This window comes from Molothrus aeneus, chromosome Z (genome assembly GCF_037042795.1).
Source record: "Molothrus aeneus isolate 106 chromosome Z, BPBGC_Maene_1.0, whole genome shotgun sequence".
Classification (NCBI taxonomy): domain Eukaryota; kingdom Metazoa; phylum Chordata; class Aves; order Passeriformes; family Icteridae; genus Molothrus; species Molothrus aeneus.
In genome coordinates, this window is record NC_089680.1 from 42,823,957 (window position 1) to 42,844,313 (window position 20,357).

At 41.7% G+C, this 20,357-nt stretch overlaps 1 protein-coding gene across 3 annotated transcripts in view; it reads right to left on the bottom strand.

Annotated features, from left to right (window-relative positions):
- Window positions 1–448: 448 nt before the first annotated feature.
- Window positions 449–20,357, bottom strand: part of LPAR1 (lysophosphatidic acid receptor 1) — a 72,648-nt gene continuing 52,739 nt past the window's right edge. For all 3 annotated transcript variants that reach the window (XM_066569200.1, XM_066569201.1, XM_066569202.1), the window contains one exon: window positions 449–6,146. In XM_066569200.1, the coding sequence (XP_066425297.1) occupies window positions 5,845–6,146 (302 nt within the window). In that variant the 3' untranslated portion in view covers window positions 449–5,844. The remainder of the gene's footprint in view (window positions 6,147–20,357) is intronic.

Consider the following 20,357-nt stretch of genomic DNA (forward strand, 5'->3'; position numbering starts at 1 on the left):
CCTTCTGTGGTTAAATCCAAACTGGGGACACATTGTAGGACAAAAATGTCCATGCACAAAAAAAAAAAAAAAAAAAGGAAAGGAAGGTGAAGAGCAAAAGGAAAAGGAAGAAAGCAGAGGGAGGAAGGAGGGAATAGGAAGAGGGAAAAGAAGCAGTAAGTTTGTTTTCTCTGTGCAGGAAATGTTTTCTCTATAGCAACAAGATGAGGTCTGAGGTTAAATAGTGCAAATATGGACTTCAAAGAAAGGAAGGTGGGCATATAAAAATCACAGAGTGGATTAAGTGATTTACTGGAAATAACCTGTCCCTTTGCTGCCCCTGTGTTTTAGCCCTATGCTATCTCCTGGAAGAGACAAGCCTGTGTCTTGATACAGCTTTTGATTAATTCCCCTCCACATTCAAAAATACCAGCTCTCCCGAAAAAGGGTATTTCTTTCACGCTCCATATTACACATGCCAAATACTTTATTGTACTAGATACAACCTCTAAACATTTACAGTAAGTGCACTTAGTAACAAAATTGTTTTCCAAAGCTCATTGGCTCTCTCAATACTTTTGAATTACAAACATGGCTTTATTTAAACAGGAAAAATTAACAGATTCCTGAGTCTCCCACAAACACTTCTGGTTATCAGAATTTTATCACAGGCAAAAGGGAACACTTCATGGAGGTTCTTGTTAAAATGTTGGCAGCTATCAGTGTATTGGATTTCCATGTGCCACAGAAAACAGCAGCATAGTTTAATATCCATGTGCTCTGTGTTTTTCTTGTGGCTTTTTTAGTTTGTTTTGTGAGGTTTTTGTTGTAATTGTTTCGTTTTGGTTTGGCTGTTTTGTTTGTTTTCTTTAAACATAAACCTCTTTTTTGTCTTCTTGATAGATTTAGAAAAGAGAAGCTGGGTCAATAGCTTCTTAGAAAATCCTCTAAGAGAGGAAAATGGAAGGAAAGATAAGGGCACATTTTCTTAAGGAGCTGTGGCTGGACAGGTGTAGATGCCAGTAAAGCTAACTCTCTATTGGAAGTGGCCTTTCCAATAAAATGGAAAAGCCAAGCAATTTGTCTGAACAAATGAGATTGCAGTTGCAAATCCCCTCCTTACAGACATCAGAGTACAGCACAGACTGATGCCTCACAGCAAGAACTGGTTTGAAAGGACACGACAGGTACACTTGCAATAACAGGAAAGCCCTTAACAGGACCAGAAAAAGGAAAAGCCTGTATTTACCTCTGCAGTGAGTGGAAAAAATTTGCCAGTTTGCTAAGACTGACCTCTGCCAGCTACATCCAGTCTTGAAGTCAGAAGAGACAACGACAGGAACACCAGGGACGGGGTCATGCCTCCTGCACAGGGTGGGGACAATGCCCAGAGAAATGCCTTTGCCCACTCTGCTTTGCATCACCTCGATTCACACAGACTGAAAGACAGACCAGAGGTGTTTGCATCAAAGCCTCTCCATTGGTGGTCTTCTTTCTAATTCCACCTGGTAAGACCAATCTGCATGGTGGACTTCTATTTCTTTCACAGAAAAATCTGCATGTTTTTTGTCTGAGGATACCCACTGCAGACAGACCTGGCTGCAGCAGTGTCACAGACAGAAACCCTAGATGGCTTTATAGTAAAATATGATATCTGGTAGTATGCTACTGGAGCAACACAAAGGTCAGAAAAAGCTACAAAACCTGCTTCAGAAGCAGAGCCCACTTCAGTTTCCCCTGACACACTGCTCCTGGAATCCAGGCTGGCCATGGTTAAACCCCTGCCCACCACACCAGTACAGATCAAAAGATAGCCCATGCTGTGACCTGAAAAGTTTAATTTCAGTGCAATCCTATACTGGGACAAATTTATGTTGATATTCAGAAGTTACATAGCAGAGGAAGGAGAACTTTTGACATCCAAGTTACCCAGGCAAACCCAGGTGTAGTTTGCCCCATGAAGATAGCAGGCCTGCCCTTTCCTTTTCACCAAGTGGCCTACTCCAAGCCTTTGCTGCCTGATTGTTTAAATGCTGCTACAGCTGTGACTCTTTGGTAAAGGCAGAGTTAAAAACAAACAATGCAGCAATTATTTAAAAAAACTCCATTACTGGTGCACTATGGACAGATTCCATTTTTAGGAATCAGTGCAAAAGCCTTTTTTCGGTCTGCCCTCTCTTCTATCTGCCCAGCTTTTGGTATCTCAGACAGAAGCCAGCCTCAAGCTGCCAAGGGATCCCAGAAAACTCAGAACAAAAAAAAGGTGCTGACAAGAAAATCAATGTGTCAAACATACATAGAATATATTTTCAATCTTTTATAGAAAAAGTTGTGCTTTTTCTGACCAATGGGTTACCTAGCTTCTGTATATATCACAGCAACAGGGAATTAAAATTCAAAGGCCATCTTTTTAATTAGTTTTCAGATTTATACTGCCACTGAAAATACATGAAGTAGAAAAACACATTTTCCTTGATCTGCATATTCCTTTTATTACACAACTTCCCACCACTACAATTGCTGACATGAACACCATTACATTTGAACTTCAAGAGGATTTACTTGGACCAGAAGCAATCAGCAACAAAAGAATTTTAATGACTGTGGGAGGATCGTTGGTATTTTAAGAAGTCTTCTAAAACCTTTTGAAGAATTTGAGATAAGTAAAAATAAGTGGGGCAATCTTTTTCCCTAAGTACTTTGCACCATGTTTTCACATAGCAGAAGTGAGCTCTACAACTGCACAATGTGGCTGGAAAAACTGAATAGAAGATCAAAACATAAAAAAAATTCTGAGATGACAACAAATGGCTGGGAACCATTCTAAGGAACACAGGAAATGGGTCCTTCCATTCCAGGCTCTGATTTTTATTCTTTTTGCTCACTGGAGCTTTAATTTCATTAGCTTGCAAAGAACTACTCAATTCACAGATCAGATTTCTTAAGGATATAGGAACAACATGTCAACAACACAAAGCACTAATCAAATTGTTATACAGCAGCCATAGGCTCGGTGAGCTCCTCTAGCAGAATTGTACAAGCAATATTCTTCCTGCTGCATTTGATCTGAAACATCACACTTCACCTTTTAGAAGAAAAGCCACCTGCTGTCAGACATGCTCCTGGATTAATATACCTGACAACGGAATTTAACTGCTGCTAAGAGTTCAAAAGGTTCACCTTCTTGAATTGTTGAGTGACTCCTTGGGTTGAACTATGTACCTGGACAGTAACTGCCCTCTGTCACAATTACAGTGAGGACAGAAAACCTCCCTGGGCATCTGTCTTCACAAGAGGCCTTTGGATCCACCCATGTTCAAACAACCACACCCCTCCTGTTTTCAAGTTATTCACCCATGGCTTTTCAAAACCCACCAGACTTCCAGCAGGTAAAACTAGGGTGAATGATTTGCTGCTATTTTGTAACATCATCCTCCCACCCTATCCAGATGAGATTCAATAAAAGCATGCAAATAGCAGTGAAAAGAACACTTGGAAAGGACAACCCTCAGCTCAAAAACCTCCAAACCTTAGCCTAAAGTGTCTACGATCTTCTACTTTCGTGGGGATGTTAGGGACAGGAAAAAGTGCTCTTGCTGGATCCAAGGAAGAAAGGAACTCCAAGCACTCTTGAGAAAAATAATTTTTTTTTTACTGAGATATCTGTCTTTGGAGGCAGTCTTACTCTCTCCTTTCTTCTGCTTACCTGCACTAGTTCAAGTATCAAGCAGGCACTAAGGAAAAAATATGAGTGGATTAGCAAGCAGATGCTTTTAAATGAAAAAGTTCATGCAGACTGCTTTTCTGTTTCTCAGTACAGTTCTGCAAATAAAACCAAATCCATCTGTACATTCACTTGCTCTCAAATACAGTCAGAAAAAAGACTGGTTTTGTTCAAAGCCAGTGGATATATTCAAAACTTTGGTCAACTGGCAGACAATGTAATGTTTATTCTCTCTGCCTACTCCACCTTCCACAGCGTCCACAAAAAACTAGCTTGACTGTTCAGGTGGATTTCAGTTTTACTGAAAGCAGTGTCATAACTCTCACTTCATTCCTTGGAGGCAGGATTTGTTCACTTGTTTCTCTTCCCTCTCTAAGCAAGGAACTGCCTATTCCAAGCAATTTTTTGCTTGGAAGCACAAAATCCAAGCATCTCCTCAAAGCAAGAAATGCTGAAAACACTGGATTTTGCTGAGCTGACCCTCCACCCTCCATTTTTTCCCTGCCCAAATGGGAGAATATCATCCCTTAAGTTACATTCCAGTATGGTACAATGAAGGATATATATCTCTGGGTTTTTTTGTTTTGTTTTGCAGGGTTATTTTTTTGTGAGTGTGGTCTTTTTTCCCTTGGATTTTTTGTTGGTTTTTTGTTTGTTTTTTTGTTTGTTTGTTTGTTCCCCCCCCTTTTTTTTTTCTTTTCGTTATAGAGACAAATTACAATGACGAGAACAGCACCAGGAATTTACTGTTGATATATTTTACATTGTTAGGATAACAGAGTTTCCTGGAAAGAGGTCCCAAGATTTTTATCAGCAAGATCCCACCTTTGCTCACATGTATCCCTCTTGATGAGTTTTGTTTACTATCAGTGATTCTTGGTAACTGATATTCACATGAGTGACATTTCTCTTCAAAACAGTCTCATATGAAAAAAACACACCTGTTAGCTTAGGTATTTATAACAGTGTACATGTGTGGCTATTATCTGTAATACGGTCTAGTCATTTGCATTGGATGACTATCTTATAAAGTGTTGACTTCACAACATAAAATTGTGCCATGGTTCTTAGTAGCCCACTGCTTCTGAAATGAAGGAGGCATCATTTGAATGGTACCCTACAATATTTCTCAGTGCAAAAATGCAGAAGGTGTTTTGTTTTCAATTATAAGAAAGGTTCCATAAAAACATACCTTTTCTTTTTTGCCATTAAAAATGAATATGCTTTTTGCCATGAACAAGAAAAGCATTCCAAGAATATGCCATAAATACAATTTTTCTAATCTACCAACCTGACTGTAGCCCTTTAAGAGCCTTAGGGATGTGTCCTACTTTAAGAACTTACCCATAAAAAACTTGGTACCCCTCACATGTTACAAATTTCATACTGTACTTCAAAGAAGAACCTTATATACATTGTGACTAATGTACTGTTTATTTCATAATCTAAACAAACACTGGAATACAGTCTATGTTTTTCTACTTTCTGGCAGACTTTACAAAGAGATTTTTTTTTCATAATTAAAACAATCTGCATACACACAGAACATGCATTCTCTAACACCAGTAATGAAGGTAAGAAGAGTCAGTTTCCCTCATCTTCCTGTTGCCTGTGTTAGAAAAAAAAACTTTTCTTTTTACTGTAGTTATGACAGTGTGGCTAAGGATACAAAGACTAGAGCACAGTTTTACTCCCTGCACAGAAAATGTTCATCACAAGCATGCTGATGGTGATACATATTACATGTCTATTAAATGATAGGCATATTTTTATCCCCTTTACTCCCTTTTTAAAAATACTAAGTGGCTACATGTAAATGCAGTGAAGCAGGTATAAGCTTAATTAATCAGAGTTTATTCAGACTGGCACCAAGATGCAGCAAAGTCCAACAAAGTCTCAGCAAGGCTTTTGCGGGTCACTGATGGCCTCTTCTGCAAAGCAACTACTTTCTACTTTTTCAAAGCAGAAATCAAAGGCTTTGCAGCATGGCCAGTCCTGTGGACAGGGCAATCTGCGCTGGTATGCCAGGCCCTCTGGAAAAGATGCACTTGTAGTCCATTAGTGTTTGAGAAAACGTGAGTGGGTTACCTTCCCTGGGGCCACGCCTGCTGCTCTGTGTGGGCCAGGGGCAGGCCGTGGTGTCACACCACGGAGTGGTCGTTGCTGTGGACGCCAGCCAGGATGGTGTGGTTCAGGGAGGAGGCCGAGCGGTCCGAGCCTTCGGTGGGGCCGTTGGCGCTCTCGCTGCGCTGGCAGCACAGGATCTGCTTGAACGTCGCGCTCATCTCCTTGTCCCGGTAGGAGTAGATGATGGGGTTCATGGCAGAGTTGAACTCTGCCAGGAGCAGGAAGAATTTTTCATAGGCCAGGACATTGCACTGGGGACAGCAAACATCGAGGAGCAGCAAGACTAATCCTGGGGTCCAGCAGATTATGAAAGCACCTAGAAAGAGAAAGAATGGACAAAACACAAAGTCTACAAATATACTAATACACCATTACTTGTCAAAATTCCAAAAGAACCATCCAGACAGAAGCAGCAATGGTTAATTTTCTCTTTCAGGACCATTGTTCCCACACTCTCTTTTCATTGACCCAATGAGAGGGATGCCTTTCAAAGATCTGTAAATGGTTATGGGCAGCACATCAAAAGAGCAAGACACACCCCCAAGCCCCAGCCCCAGCCCCCCACCATCTGAAACTCTGCTTGGCAAATACATTTACATTTAAAGTTGATAATGAGGAACATTTTTTCCCTTCAGCTAGAGACCTCTGACTAATCAATCTCTTGATCAGAAGAAATAATACTGCAATTTACTTCTCAAACTTATAACAACAAAGAAAACCTTTCTGTGAGTGCTGAAAAAGAAAAAGAGAAAGAAAAAGAGTGGTGCAGGCAGCAATTCTCAAGAAAAAGAAAGCCTGGTTCTTGTTAACCCATTTCAGCCCCATTATGTAATGGCAAGTCCTAAACACACATCCTTCTTGCACTGAAATGCCGTCCTTCAACGGATCTACTTCTTTTCTTATGGGTCTATTCAATCAAAATTCAGAGGCTCATCAGGCTTCAATAGTGTCAAAGCCACAGAGTCTTACCCAGATTAAAATGCTTCCCCCCTCCTTTCTCTGTTTTCCAAAGCTCTGAGGAGAACAAAGCCCAGAAAAAAATTCAGAGCTCAATGCAGAAATTAAGTCAAATGCTTTGTACTTTATTTGGAATACTGAATTAAAGGAAGATTGTAACTCCTTGCAGGAGTTACAGGAGGTTAGAGAGACTTTAAATATAAGCTCTGCTGGGGAAGCCCTTACACACCAGTCATGTCAGAACAAAGACAGGGCTCCTGAGATTTTCCAGGCTGCTTTACTGAGGTGGAAACCAAAGTCTTATCAACACTGAGCAGGATTAGCACGGGCAGCAGCAATAAGGACTTCCCAGCACTATGCTGAGAGTGCTGCTTTCAAACTGGTTCTCCCGTCACTGTGGTATTTATTTGTTTATATACTGCTCCCGTTTTTATTACAGTGATGGCCTCTTGCAGTACTAGCACCTAAGTCAATTCCCACACCAGGCAGACTTTGCCATGCCTGCCAAGAAGGTGCCAGCAATTTCCAGCTTGGTCAGTGACAACTGTAAACTCTGCAGTTTGGACAGCAAACCCAGGTAGATCAAATAGAAGAAGATTTTCCAAAGGGTCTTCAAGCCTGCAATATACACCAGGGGACAGACACTGATTACCAGCCAGGAAACCACATACACAGGCTTTTTACACACCAAAAAGCATCCCTAAACTGAGTTGGCTTGCAACTAATGGTGCCACTCAATGCCTATCACTTTGCTGACCAACAAAGCTCATCAATGGAAAGAAGCTGGGGGATGGATGAATTGCCAGCTGCCAGGTCAAAGCATTGAGCTCTTTCACCAAATGACTTTGTTAGGGTCCCTGGCAGCAATTTGACAGCATGGGGATGAAACTCTCCCAGTCTGAGGTGGAATCAAATACATGAACCTGCTTCATAGCTTTTGTCTTTTTGCAGCTATTTTGGATTCCAGCAGTCCTAGAAAAGAGTAATTGAAACCCATGCAAAGGACTAGAGGCTTTTGTCCCTTCCTTTTCCTGTTGCCATAAGAGTAGAAAACTGCATTTCTTTATTTGCAGCATTGTCCATGCTGATAGAATTTGCCCCCTGCACAGAAAAGCTCTGCTGAGCTGCTTTTTGCAGAAACAAAGTCATTAATTCAAATTCAACAAGTCACTGTTGAAATTGTGCATGTTGTGTTCAGCCTCCTAGCTAGTAAGGCAGCAGTGCACTTTGTTTTAGTTTAAGCATATATTTTCTTCACTACAGGCTGCCTTGGGAGAACAACATCAGAGATGGGAACACTGCGAGTCATGGGATCTACAGTGAAGGACAAAAGACAATGACAGCAACCTCACCAGGCCTGTAGCAGGAAAGTCCAATGTGGAAACAATGGAACTAGCAGGAAAGCTCTCTTAGCATTGTTCAAAGTTGCAATTGAAGGCTTCCAATTTTCCATTTTTTTAAAAATCTGTTGCTAAAGAATAACAGAACGCTCTGTTGGCATAATTTTTGATATGTTAGAAACAGCAACAAAAAGCTCTATGGTGAGGCAAATAGGAATTTGCTCCTGAGAAAGTCCCAAAGTCATCCAGAAAAATCCACATGCACGGCACTGCACTGCACTGAACACTTGTCTCAGATGGAGTTCCTGAGCCTCTCTGGGCTCCTCAGTATCTCAGACAGGTCTGATAACCTATGTGCTGAGGCTTGATTGGCTGCACTCAAGAAAAAGTGGACTGTGGTTGACAACCAACTACTTGCTCTGTGCAGCTCAGGCTACACTGAAAAATGATAAAAACAAAAGTTGTGTTCCCACCCAGCTCTGGAAGGAAGTCACCATTGTGCAAGTTGTCACTCTTCTGCTCCTAGCAAAACATCCCCCCATGCTAATGGCTCTGGCAGCTTATTAAGTGCTTGTAAATGGTGACACAAAAATGCCTCAGCTTTGCTTTATTTAACTGCTGGTACACTGGAAAATACTGAGACGCATCACTCAGGTAAGGATGTGTTTGAATTAGGTACAGAGGAAAACATAAATGTCAGGCTCTTAATACTTCAGATTTAGGAAACTTCATCTGGTTAAACATGGAATTCTTTTTCTGCATGAAAAAGGAAAACAAGGATTGATTTTTTTTTTCCCCTCTTACTTAGAATATTTGTTGAAGTAAGCTGGAAGTGAAATTAAATTCTTCCCCTCCCAGAAATCTGTTGTGAATTGACTTCACCAAGAATGAAGATCTAAAAATACCACATTTAATAAAACAGAGACATCCAAAAGCTTCCTGCTGCCATATACTGGAAAGCCTTAATCATACACCAAAATATTGATGTTTTTCTGCTCAGGATCAGAACTAAGAGCAGTCTAAAGTACAGTATTAGTAATTTCCAGGTGCATCTTAACATTTTACAAACTTGGTCAAACCTAAATTACAATAACAAACAAAGAAGATCTGTTGCATTCAGTTACTTGAACCTTTGTGGATATGCCAGAGTTGTACCAAATTTATGTCTTTGGCACTAGGAGAGCCCAACACACTTGAAAAAACGTGCAGACTTTATGTCTTTGGGTGGCTGAAGAGCAGTGGACAGAGAGCACCTTGGGATATTACCTCCAGCTCTGGCAGTCCTTCAAAGGTGATGGCACTGCAAGAAGCTAAATGAGCTCTTCAGTTGCAGCAGAAGAGCGTTCCCATGGAGCATGGCCAAGGTCTGTCCTGTGGGTCAGGCCACAGAGGGCTGGGTGAAGAAGGAATGCCAATCAGGCTGAATGCCCATCAGGGGTGAATGGCTAGCCATTAGACAGGAAAACTTGAGGGAACCAGAAAAATAGCACATCTTAAAAGAGTGAAGGATTCCTATGGACTGAGAAGCATGTTTTACAGCAGGAATGAGTTACAAAAAAGCACTTATGACCTAATCTAATTTTCTGCTGAAGTGTGATACCTCTCGTCACAATAAGAAATGAAACTCTGACTCTTTGTGCATTGTCTGTCTTGCGGAGCTGTGGTAGAAGTCCACTGGAGGCTTTCCAGTGTCCATGATATGACTACATCTCATCTGTCTTGAGCCTCTGTCTGGTGCATCAGTGCAGATTATGTTTCCATGGTAGCTGGATGTTACCCTTGGGTAAATGAGACAAGGCCTCATAGCTAGGTTTGATTGCAAGAGACTAAAAACTATTGTAGGCAGTAGGCATATGAAACCAGCCATGATAAATCACACAAAAATCAGTGAGAGCAAGAACAAAAGAGAAAACTCCAAAAACCAGCAGCAGAAAAGAAATAAGCTACACAAGAATAAACACTGATGAGCTAGTCACTCATTACTAGGATACCAGACTGGATGGCTACTCATGAAGCTTCTTGTGTTAGCAGGCAAAGTGTTTCCTAAGCAGCACTCTTTTTTGTTTTTTTTTTTTTTTTTGTCTTTTGCCTTGGAGAGCCTATGTCTGTGTTTATTCTGTGAACATTTGTTTTCCTCTAACTCAAAAAAGCAAAATAAAAGAAGCACTTCTGCTTCTGCCAAGTCATACACTGCTGTCCTTCAGAGGCTCCAGAGGGATGTAGCTCTTGTCAATGCACACCTATTCTGAAACACCCTTCTTCTCTGCCTTAACCACACTGTGTCCCTTTCATGTGCTCTCTTCTATTCATCTTGTGTGTTAACCCTGATATCTGGCATGGGCTCACACTCAGCCTGCAAATTCCTCAGTCTGTGTGGAGAGGAAAAATACTGAAAGGGCCTCTTTTAGGGAGTGAGAGAAGAAAAAAAAAAAATCTCTCCTGTATTTGCAGTTTTTTAAGGATTACAGGAATAGGATAAAGAACTAGCATATCAAAGACAGAAAAGCAAAAAAGATCCATTCCAGCTGAACTGCAGGAACATTTATAATCTGCTGCTGTTGCCCTTCTACTCTTGTCCATCTGCTGTCCTCTCCAGATCCCCTCCTGCCCTCAGAGTGGTACTTGTGGCAGGCAGCTGCACCCCCTCTTCCTCTGGGACAACAGCGACTGAGAGAGGAAAGGGCATTGAACGTCACTGTTATCACTGTTATCACAGCTACCAGCAGGGAGAAGAGTCCTTCTGCACTTGGTGCAGGCTAAATGCAATGCCCTGGGAGAATGATTTGTTTTAATTAACAAAACCGTAGCCAAAAAGGGCTGTAGAAGTGCTTGGCATTTTCGACATTCTGATTCAATCCCACCCTCATCAGGGAAAGCCACTTGCTATGCTAGCTGAGGTGCAAGCTCATCAGCTGCAACACAACTGCACTTCTTCATGTCCTAGCCATCTGTAAACTGTATTAATAGTCATTCTTATCACACTGAGCATTCTCTTGTGCATGGCTTGAACAGAGAGAGATAAGTACTGCAAGTACTGCAATAGTGCCTGTTTACAGCTGTGTACTGTTTTCCCCTGACACAAACATGACAGCATGAAATCTAAAATGAATGAATGATTATAGATGCCAAAGATCATGAAGAGTATTTATCATGCTCTAAACATACAGAGTGCAGAAGCGATTCTTCTAATTCTAGTCTGACCTAATTTTTCCCAATTTTGACACAACACTATTACAATATATGCTAATAGTTCTTAGCTGATGAAAACACTGTTGTTGTTTTTCATATTTTTTGCTGGAAATAATTAACCTAGAGGTAATGTTTGCTTTGACCCATGGAATTTTCATGTGAAGAGATAAAATGTGACTACCACATTTTGATCAGATTAATAGATTTAATTGTGTGCTAAACTTGAAAAATTATGAAGAACTTGATATATGAAAGGCTTGCCTCTCAATCCACAGACTCTAAAAGATTTGAGAAGGATGACAGTGAAGGAAAGTCCTTGAAAAATACCCCTGGTGGGGGAGAACTGCCTACAGGGTAGAGGTAATGATGGCCATGCTGAAAAAGGTGCTATCAGAACAGCTTCATTTATTGAAGCTGTTTATTTTTATTTTATATTATTATTTATTGTCTTTATTTAAGAAACCTGTATGAATTATGAAAGAGTGAGAGATTCATAGCACACTCCTGCAGTTTTTGATTGATTGTAAAATGCTGCCTTCTCTGACGTGCCTATGGGAGACTTTAACACTATGGGTGCCTTTGTGTTTCAAGCCAAACATTCATCTTGTGAGGCTGTGTGTGAAAGAAAGAGGAAATATCCCCAGAAAGAAAAATGTAAAACAGTGTAAAACAGGAAATGAGAAACAATGCAAACATAAAAAAAACTACATTAATATTCATGCAACACTGTCTTACATATACTTTTCTAAGATGATTTAAAGCAAGAGGATGTGAGCACGTAAGAGAAAATACACAACTAGAGACCATATGAAAGGAGCTGGGCGATACAAGCCACTATCTTGTCTTTCATGACAGTATCTATGCCCCGTCCCTAGGGACCTGTGTTCTAGTCTCCTGGGAGCTGAGCAGCTCTAAATGTGCAAGTTATAGATAAAACCCTATCCTCAGCTTTATCAAATATCTTAACTCTGCATGAATTCTGTAACTGTCAGGTCTGGGAGATTTTTCAGTCTACTGTACCCATGGTTTGTAAAGAGATTTTGGAATAAACTGGTTATGCTAGTATTGCATCAGATCCCTGATTCCCTACTTTTCCACAGATACATGCACATGCTCAGTCCAACCCCTTGCTGAATCTTGTTTTGGGAATTTCAGCTAGCAAGTTTGGCCAGACTTTGTACAAAATAATGGCAGGATTGTGTAGGAATAGAGAAATCATGTCCTGCTCAAAAATGTGTTTCCTCTTCTCAGCAGGAATTCAGAATGTGTTTGCTTCAAACATTTGTTTTCACCTTTGAAGGTGCACATAATTTTTTGGTGTTTAAGGCATGGCTATCTTTGTCAACAAACCATCCCTCCTCAGAAGAACCCATCTGCTTCCATCTTCACACATTTGTCTGGCTGAAAACATGTTAATGACTTAACATGAAAGCAGCCTTGGGGCTCTGCCTGTGCTCTGGCTGAGCTGGGAGGACCAGCAAGCCTCAAACCCAAAGAGTTAAATCCTGTGTATATTACCATCACTTCTTTCTGGGCCTTAATATTTAGTATTTCATGTGTGTCTTTTCACCCATCCAGTCCTCATCACCTTCTTTCATTTAAAATAAAAGAAAGTAAAAAACTCTTTCTCTTGACTACCAATGATACTTCTGCTGGCACCTAGACTCCTTTGCTACAGGCTGGCCTCTGCTCTACCTGCTGTCTTCCAGCACTCACATCATCACATTGCCCCCATTGGAAAACACATAAATATCTTGGCGAAATCTTTAGGTCAAAGTCTTTCTTTTAAACCAGACACACTTTGGCACTTATACCTGCTACACAAAGGGTTAACTGAAGAAACATCTGACCTTTTATGGTGTTACACAGGGAGCTGACAACAACCATTAGCCAATAATCCCACTGGCATTGCTAGCTGCATGGCCACCATCTCTGAGCAGCATGGAGACACACAGACACAAAATGCCTGTGGTCAGTAGGGCTGCATCTACAGTGATCATACCTTCCCTTACCTCAGAGCGAGCCAACATCTTTCATCTTCTCTCCCTGCTTCACTTTGCAAATCCAGACCAGAGGTGATGAAGAGCAGATTTTCCCTCAGCCAGACTCCCAAGTGGCAGCTGTGGGAATCTTTGTGACCTTGCTCTCTGCAGCACCTTGTGCTTACTGCCCCGAGTGCTCACTGGCATGTGCTGGAGGCAGGGTATGCTGACATTCAGACTCCTGGCTTTCCTTCTGGAGATCCTACCTGCTGCATGGCTTCCCACCTGGACACCACCAGGTGGTCCTTCCACAGAGCCTGGTACCAGATGTGGATGTTTCCAATACCGCACGGTCTCCAAGCACTGTGGTATCCCTGTAGCATCTGAAGCTTTGACAGTGTGAAACAGCAAAAAGACAGAAAAGACTGGGGAGGACCAATAAGAGAATAAAACTAACTGAAGAGAAAATGAAACTGGGCAGTAGCAACCCACCAGAAGTGATCTGCTTATTTCATGGGTACTTGCCAAACTCTAGCCCAGGTTAACACCTGACGTAATTCCCCACCTGATGCTTACAGTCTTGCAAATGGTGTACTGGTTTTTGGCCAGCTGATCCAGCTGCCCTCAAGTATTCCGCAGCTGACATCTCTGAAGGAGAACTCCAGTGCTAATGCAAATGGAGGAGACCAGGAGGGTTTCTCAATTGACATCTGCAAACCAAAGGTGTCTGAATAGCCCTCTTGTAGAACATACTTGTAATGGTTTTAAAGAACAACTTGCACAGAGGAATGTGCAAAACATATTCTAAAAATAAAAGCAAAAGCTTAATCCTGCTGCAATTTATCTGTATCCATTTGAATCCCTCAACACAAGAAAAATGGAATTTGTTCCTGACCTAGTAACTGCAGGAGAGAGATGGTGCACTGCCCCTCTTAAAAGGGAGAAACTAAGGCTTTTATCTATAGAAAGCATTTTAAACAAAAACAGGAAGTCATTAAATGCCAGTGGTCAGCATTTCAACTGATTTCTAAATTCATAAAGATATGTGAAGCTCATGTCTGAATAAAAGCTTGGCTGTTGCCAAAGCAATCTGATTATTTATCTCTGTGTAAAGAAAAACAGTAGTCCTCATGGAGTTTCTCTGTTGCCAAAAAACCTGACACACAGAGGAAATTTTGGTGTCTCTTTCAATTTTCTGGTGTTCTAGACAAGTCTTTATGCTCTAACTTGAAAACAAATACTCCTACAGTCCCAAATCAGTGCTGGTAGCTTGGCTGGAAAATGAACACGTAAGCCCAGCTGATAACAGGCTCCTGGTACTGGTCTCCCTGGGTCACAGGAAAAAGAAAAGCAGGCAAGAGATATCTGGGGAAAACTAGAAGCAAGAACCATAGAATCCCAGAAAGACTTGGGTTGAAAAGGACCTTAAACATCTAATTCTAACCTCCCACCATGAGAAGGGATGCCACGCATTTCATCAGGTTGTTCAGAGCCCTGTCTACCAACCCTTCCAGTAATGGGCCAATTTCTCTGGGCAAACTTTCCAGTGCCTCATCACCCTCATAGTAAAGAATTTAATCCTAATTTCTAATCTTAATCTACTCCTTTTCTATTTAAAGCCATTCCCACTTGTTCTATCACTCCATGCTCTTGTAAAAAGTCCCTTTTCAGTGTTCTTGAAGGCCCCTTTCTGGTATTGAGAGCTGCTATAGGCTCTTCCCAGAGCCTTTTCTTCTTCAGGCTGAACAAGCCCAATGCTCTCAGCCTCTGCTCCAGCCCTCTGATCATCTTGGCCCTTCTCTGAATCTGCTCTAATGGGTCCAATAAACAACCTTTAGCTCATACCTGGCAACCTGTTTCCACCCCCTAGTCCAAACTCGGTTAGGATTCTCTTTGGGCCCTGATTGCTCATAGGAATGACTTGGGACTTCTGGTGGGGGAGAGACCTCTCCCTGAACAGCAAGAAGACCCTGTCTGAAGGGTCTGGGTGAGGCTTTCAGGTCCCATATGCGGGGCAGCTGGAGGTCACCAGGTCTCCTAAAACGTGAAGACGCTTCTGCAGAAGTGAAGGCTCACTGCAAGAGGTGGTGTGAGGCCAGGGCAGGACAGCTGGCACATGCAAGCAGGGCTCGCAGGCTGGACTGTCCTCTGCCTGCTTCTGCAAAGTACATTTAGTGTGCTCGGGACTTGGGTGTTTCACTGCTTTTTTAGCAGCTGCAGTTTCCAATCACAGAAAAATAATTCACAGCCATGTTGTAAAAGCCCTGTCCATTTTTCCTACAGAAATCAATATAACTTCTGTGGTACTCTGCTACACAGTCAGAATGCTACGCTCAAACAATACAGCATATTTAGCAGATATCAAACAACTTTGCTATGTGAGATTGTTTAATTGTATTTTCCTTTGTTGTTAAGGACATTAAGTGTAACTGGTATTATGTTTGGATAAGCTCCAGTTGCAACACAAGATTCCAAATGAAGCCTGGGTGGATGCAATTTAATACGTAAAGGACTGCCTTGATTCCTACATAAGATTAAAATAATAATATAAGAAGAAAAATATTAGCCTCTGTTGGTTCGCTTAATAGGAATAAAACTTATTTTATTTAACATGCTAATACCAGACTCTGAGTAGGAGAAAGCGTTACCAAGTGTTACCAGCTCTACCTGAACTGCAAGAAAACTGTGTGTGCTTTTAATTTATATAGTCATACTAACATTTACCTATAGCTATCTGGTTAAGCTGTGGTAGACATCCTTTGAGGGAACTGAATTAAGATCAGTCACCCAAAGTGATTTTAAGAAGCGAATCCATGCTGACAGCTGTGCTTCTCAGAAAATGAAGAGTACAAGCTCCAAAGTGAAATAGGCAACAGGGTAAACCCCTAAGGATAAGGGAATGCCACTCTAGGATAAACCTGCTCGGGAAAATCTGTCTGCCTTTGGACAAGTTAGAAACGCCTTTCTAGTCCTCACCTGACTATAACAAATCAAACTACTGCCTTAAAGCAAAAGCAGCCTTGTACAGACTGCACATGAATGGCACTATCACCTGAGTTGTCTGCACACCTCACCATCCAAGCTGCGTTAAGGTAATGCAGACATTATTCAGGCTATCAGACCATCAGGGAGGCACCTACAAATGGCACTGCTAAAACGGAGGGGAGCAGACAGATGTGGCATTGCATATCACAGGAGAAGCACTGAGTACAGAACCACCTGTGTTTTGATTGTGGGAAGCATATACTTACAGATTATCAAAAGGGTAAATTCTAGGTTTTGGCACTTAATTCTACATGTACCTTTTAAAAATTATCTGGATGAAGCTGGTATCTAGGGCAGAAAATATAGGTTTTGTTCTGCATTTCCACAATGTGAAGATAAGACATTGTTTAAAGGGATGCAGCTACCTTTTGGCTCTCACAGATTTCTCTGGATTCCCCATTAGGATGTTTGCTGCATAATTTCAGTGTAGTAACAACAGTATTTTCCATACTTCAAATGAGAAATTCAGTGAATAGGACTGGAAATGTTTAACTGCTGCTGATGGATTCCAGGGGCAGCTTCTCTGATGCTTCTCTAATAATTTACCATATCAGAATCTAGATTGATTTAAAATTTTCAGACAAATACAGAAGAGAGCTCTAATAAAACCTAGCCTTTCTTTCATGTCATATCATCAAGAATCACACTGCCACGCATTATCTGGGGAGAAAAGGGTGTATCTTCACCTAGCTCCTTCTCTCAGCAGTACACACTGGTGTAAAACCCTGGGTATGTGGCTACACCCTCATGACTACAAATGAGGGCATCCCAGTCTCATCCACTTAGAGGATTAGTCACTAAAACTGCTCCTGGGTTAGACAAGGGATGTGTTTTCCCCCTATGCCTTCTCCCTTTCCCCTACAACTGAGCTTCCCCAAAATCACTGCATTTGTTGGAGAAGTGAGCTTGATTTGGCTTACAGAACAGATCCTTGTGTTTCCATTGGCTTACAGGAACAGTCTTCTACCTTTGGCAGTCTGCTCTCCTGTTCTAAATTTAACCTCTGCTAAGAAAAGTATGGCATCTAAAAGTACCCAAGAGTAGTGCTTGGACTGTGCTAGCACCACATCCTTGGTTGCTTGGCTTAAAGATTGCCATATAAATAGCCTCTGAAACCACAAAAAAGCACATTATCATGCTTTTTTGAAGGTTACTCAGTCTGCATATTTCTGAGGATATGACTCCTTTGACCTCTTGCAGAGAGTTTGCTCCAGTGTCCCTATAAAAAACTGTACATTTTGGCTATATATAACAGGGGACAACAATGATGAAGTTTAAAAAAAAAAAGGTGCTAAGTCTCTTAACTTTCAGTTCCCTTACTCCCACCCTCTTATGAAAGAGCAATTGAATAGCAACAAAAAACTGAAATAACTGTCTGTGCTAAAAGTGGGCTGACTCCCAGCCACCTTCATCTCTTTCAGGGGTGTTCATGAGAAGTGCCAGACAAAGGTCATTTAGATCCAGCCCCTCTCCTACCATGCAAGGAAAGCAGAGGTGTTAACACTGGTGCTTTCTCTGCAGCATGCCTTCCTTGCTGCTTGCCTTTGTCCTGGGTTTTCTGCTGCTGGGCACGAGCAGGAGTTCCCACTGAACTCTTGGCCTCTCTAATGAGGCTGTCAAAGACAACAGTTATCATTCTCTTCTGTCACCTGTCTTCAGCCCAAGGGCAATGCAAACTTGTTTCTCACAGTGACACAGAGAAGAGATGCTGCTGCCAGGGCAGAGCTCATGGCTATGCTCACACAGGGGCTGGTCCCCATGGATCTGCCAGTGAATGTGCTGCTTCTGCAGGGCAAGAACTTGAACACTCTTCCCTTTTAGCACTCTGTTTGCCATGGACTTCAGTCCTCAAGTGATGAGGGATTTATATGCCATCCAAAGTAAAATCTTTGCCAGCTGAAAATTAAACAATATAGAATTTTTCAAAACAGAAAAGACAGTTTAAACAACTCTTTAAGATGCAGACCAAGCTGATCTGGTAAAAAAGCAGACCGCCATTATGTACAGCAGGGTAGAACTCTACTTTTAAAAATAACCGCTAATAACAGTTCCTTAAGATGTGGCAGATAATGACATACCATGCAGATCACACCATGGCTGCTAGAGACAGAAAATACTTGTGAAAGCATTTGCTTCACACTTGGAATGCCTGAGACTTTGTGCAGACAGTGTCGAAGCATCCAGAAAGCAAGCCTAATATGTTCTGTCTCATCTGATGGCCCTTATAGCTGTCTAATCCCCTCCGTCTGATCCTGTGCCATCCCCAGGCACGTCTGTGGAGCATTCTGCCCTGACCCTCCGTGTGAACAGGCTCTAGGTGCAGGGCTGGGATGTTGGTTTCAAGGGAGGGGACAACATAAAAGCAGGGAGTCAGCCATCAAAGATACTGCACTCCACTAACTCCCACAAGCAATTGCAAAAACAAACAACTGCAATCACCACAGCTGCATTGAAAGCTAGCCTCTGAAAGGAAAACAAAAGGCTCCTCCACACTCTGTGGAAACCCACAAGAAGTTTTGGCATAGTTATCAGTCCTCAAAAGAAGGTCTTAGTATGCATAGGCTATCTACTGTTTTGTGTCCTGCTTTAAACAATACATTGGATGCAGGATTGTGAAATAGAAAACCGAACTAGCACACGTCAGTTGTTGCCTGATGGAAGAGGAAGTAAAGGACCAAGACTGCTACCAAACCACAAAGACCATTTCCACTTGCATTACATTCAGCAGCTGCACATTCAGCTGCAGCCCACCTAAGGGGCTGAGGAGGCGTAAACTGACAGAGTAGCAGAAGGGGTAAAACAGGATCTAAAAGCATTTTGAGAGGATCAAAAAAAAGACACCTCCTCAAATCCCTGCTCCCAGCTTTTGTATTGCTCCATGTTAAAAAAAAAAGCACTACACCAAGCAGAAAGGCTGTGCCCGCCAGCACTGCTCAATATTACCAGCACATGCCCAGGAGGTAGAACCTGGGGACACAGGAAATATGTTTTATTGCAATCCTAACTAATCAAAGCTCTTCCACTGAATACTCCTCCTCCAATACCCCTCCCCGCCCCCCCCCCTCCCCCCCCCAAATTAGTCCCGGTAAGATCATTCTTAGTTTTAGTTCACGTTGATGTTTTAGTTCATCATTAGCCCACAGTAGTTCAAGTCAGATTATTTTGGGACAGACATGCTGATATATGAATCTGAAAGACTTCTCCAGGATTGTGGTTTTTTATTTTGTTTTAGCAGATACTTGTAGGCTTGCGCCTAAAGTAAACAGGAAACTGCATGAGATAAAATGAGACCTTCCAGGCAAAAAGGCCCTCCACTGAGGAATTTTTGGGTTTAAAATAAAAGAGATAAACAAGCAATTAGTACATTGAAAGAAAATCGCTTGCAAAATCCTTCTATTCAGCAATTTAATTGCTTCTAAGAAGTACCTCTGCTGTTCTAAATGAAATACAAAGTTTTTCTTTCTCAGAAAAGATTAAAATTCTCCTAACTACTCAGCAATGTGCTGAAGGGCACCACTCAGGAATGACTTTATTTTCTTTTAAAATGTTTTAACAATGGAATATTCAAGCAACACTGAGGTAAACTCCAACAAAGCCGCAGTGTGTATGGAAGATGCATAAAGAAAAAGCCCTGAGGCAAACTCAGATCAGCTTTTGCTGGACTTCATTTGAAGTTCCTGGTGATACTTGCTGGCTTCTCCTCATTTTTCTACAGAGTTCAGAGCAGCGGCCACACCAAAGTCAGGCTAGCTAAATGAGAGACAAATGCAAGGCAGAGGGGCCATTTCAGTGCTGTAGGAAAAGCCCATGCTTCCAGCTCCTTATAAACTTTATGGCCTGGAGATCGATCACAGCTGTGCCTTAAATAATAAGGAGCTAAACCAAACACCACTGCAAGCTTTTTATCTGCTGGGCTCTAACTGTTCTGCAAGCTACAAGGGGAGAAAAGGAGCAGAGATTTCTTTGTCCCTGGTGTTTTCTAGGAGAGACAAGCAACAAGGTATGAGCCCACTT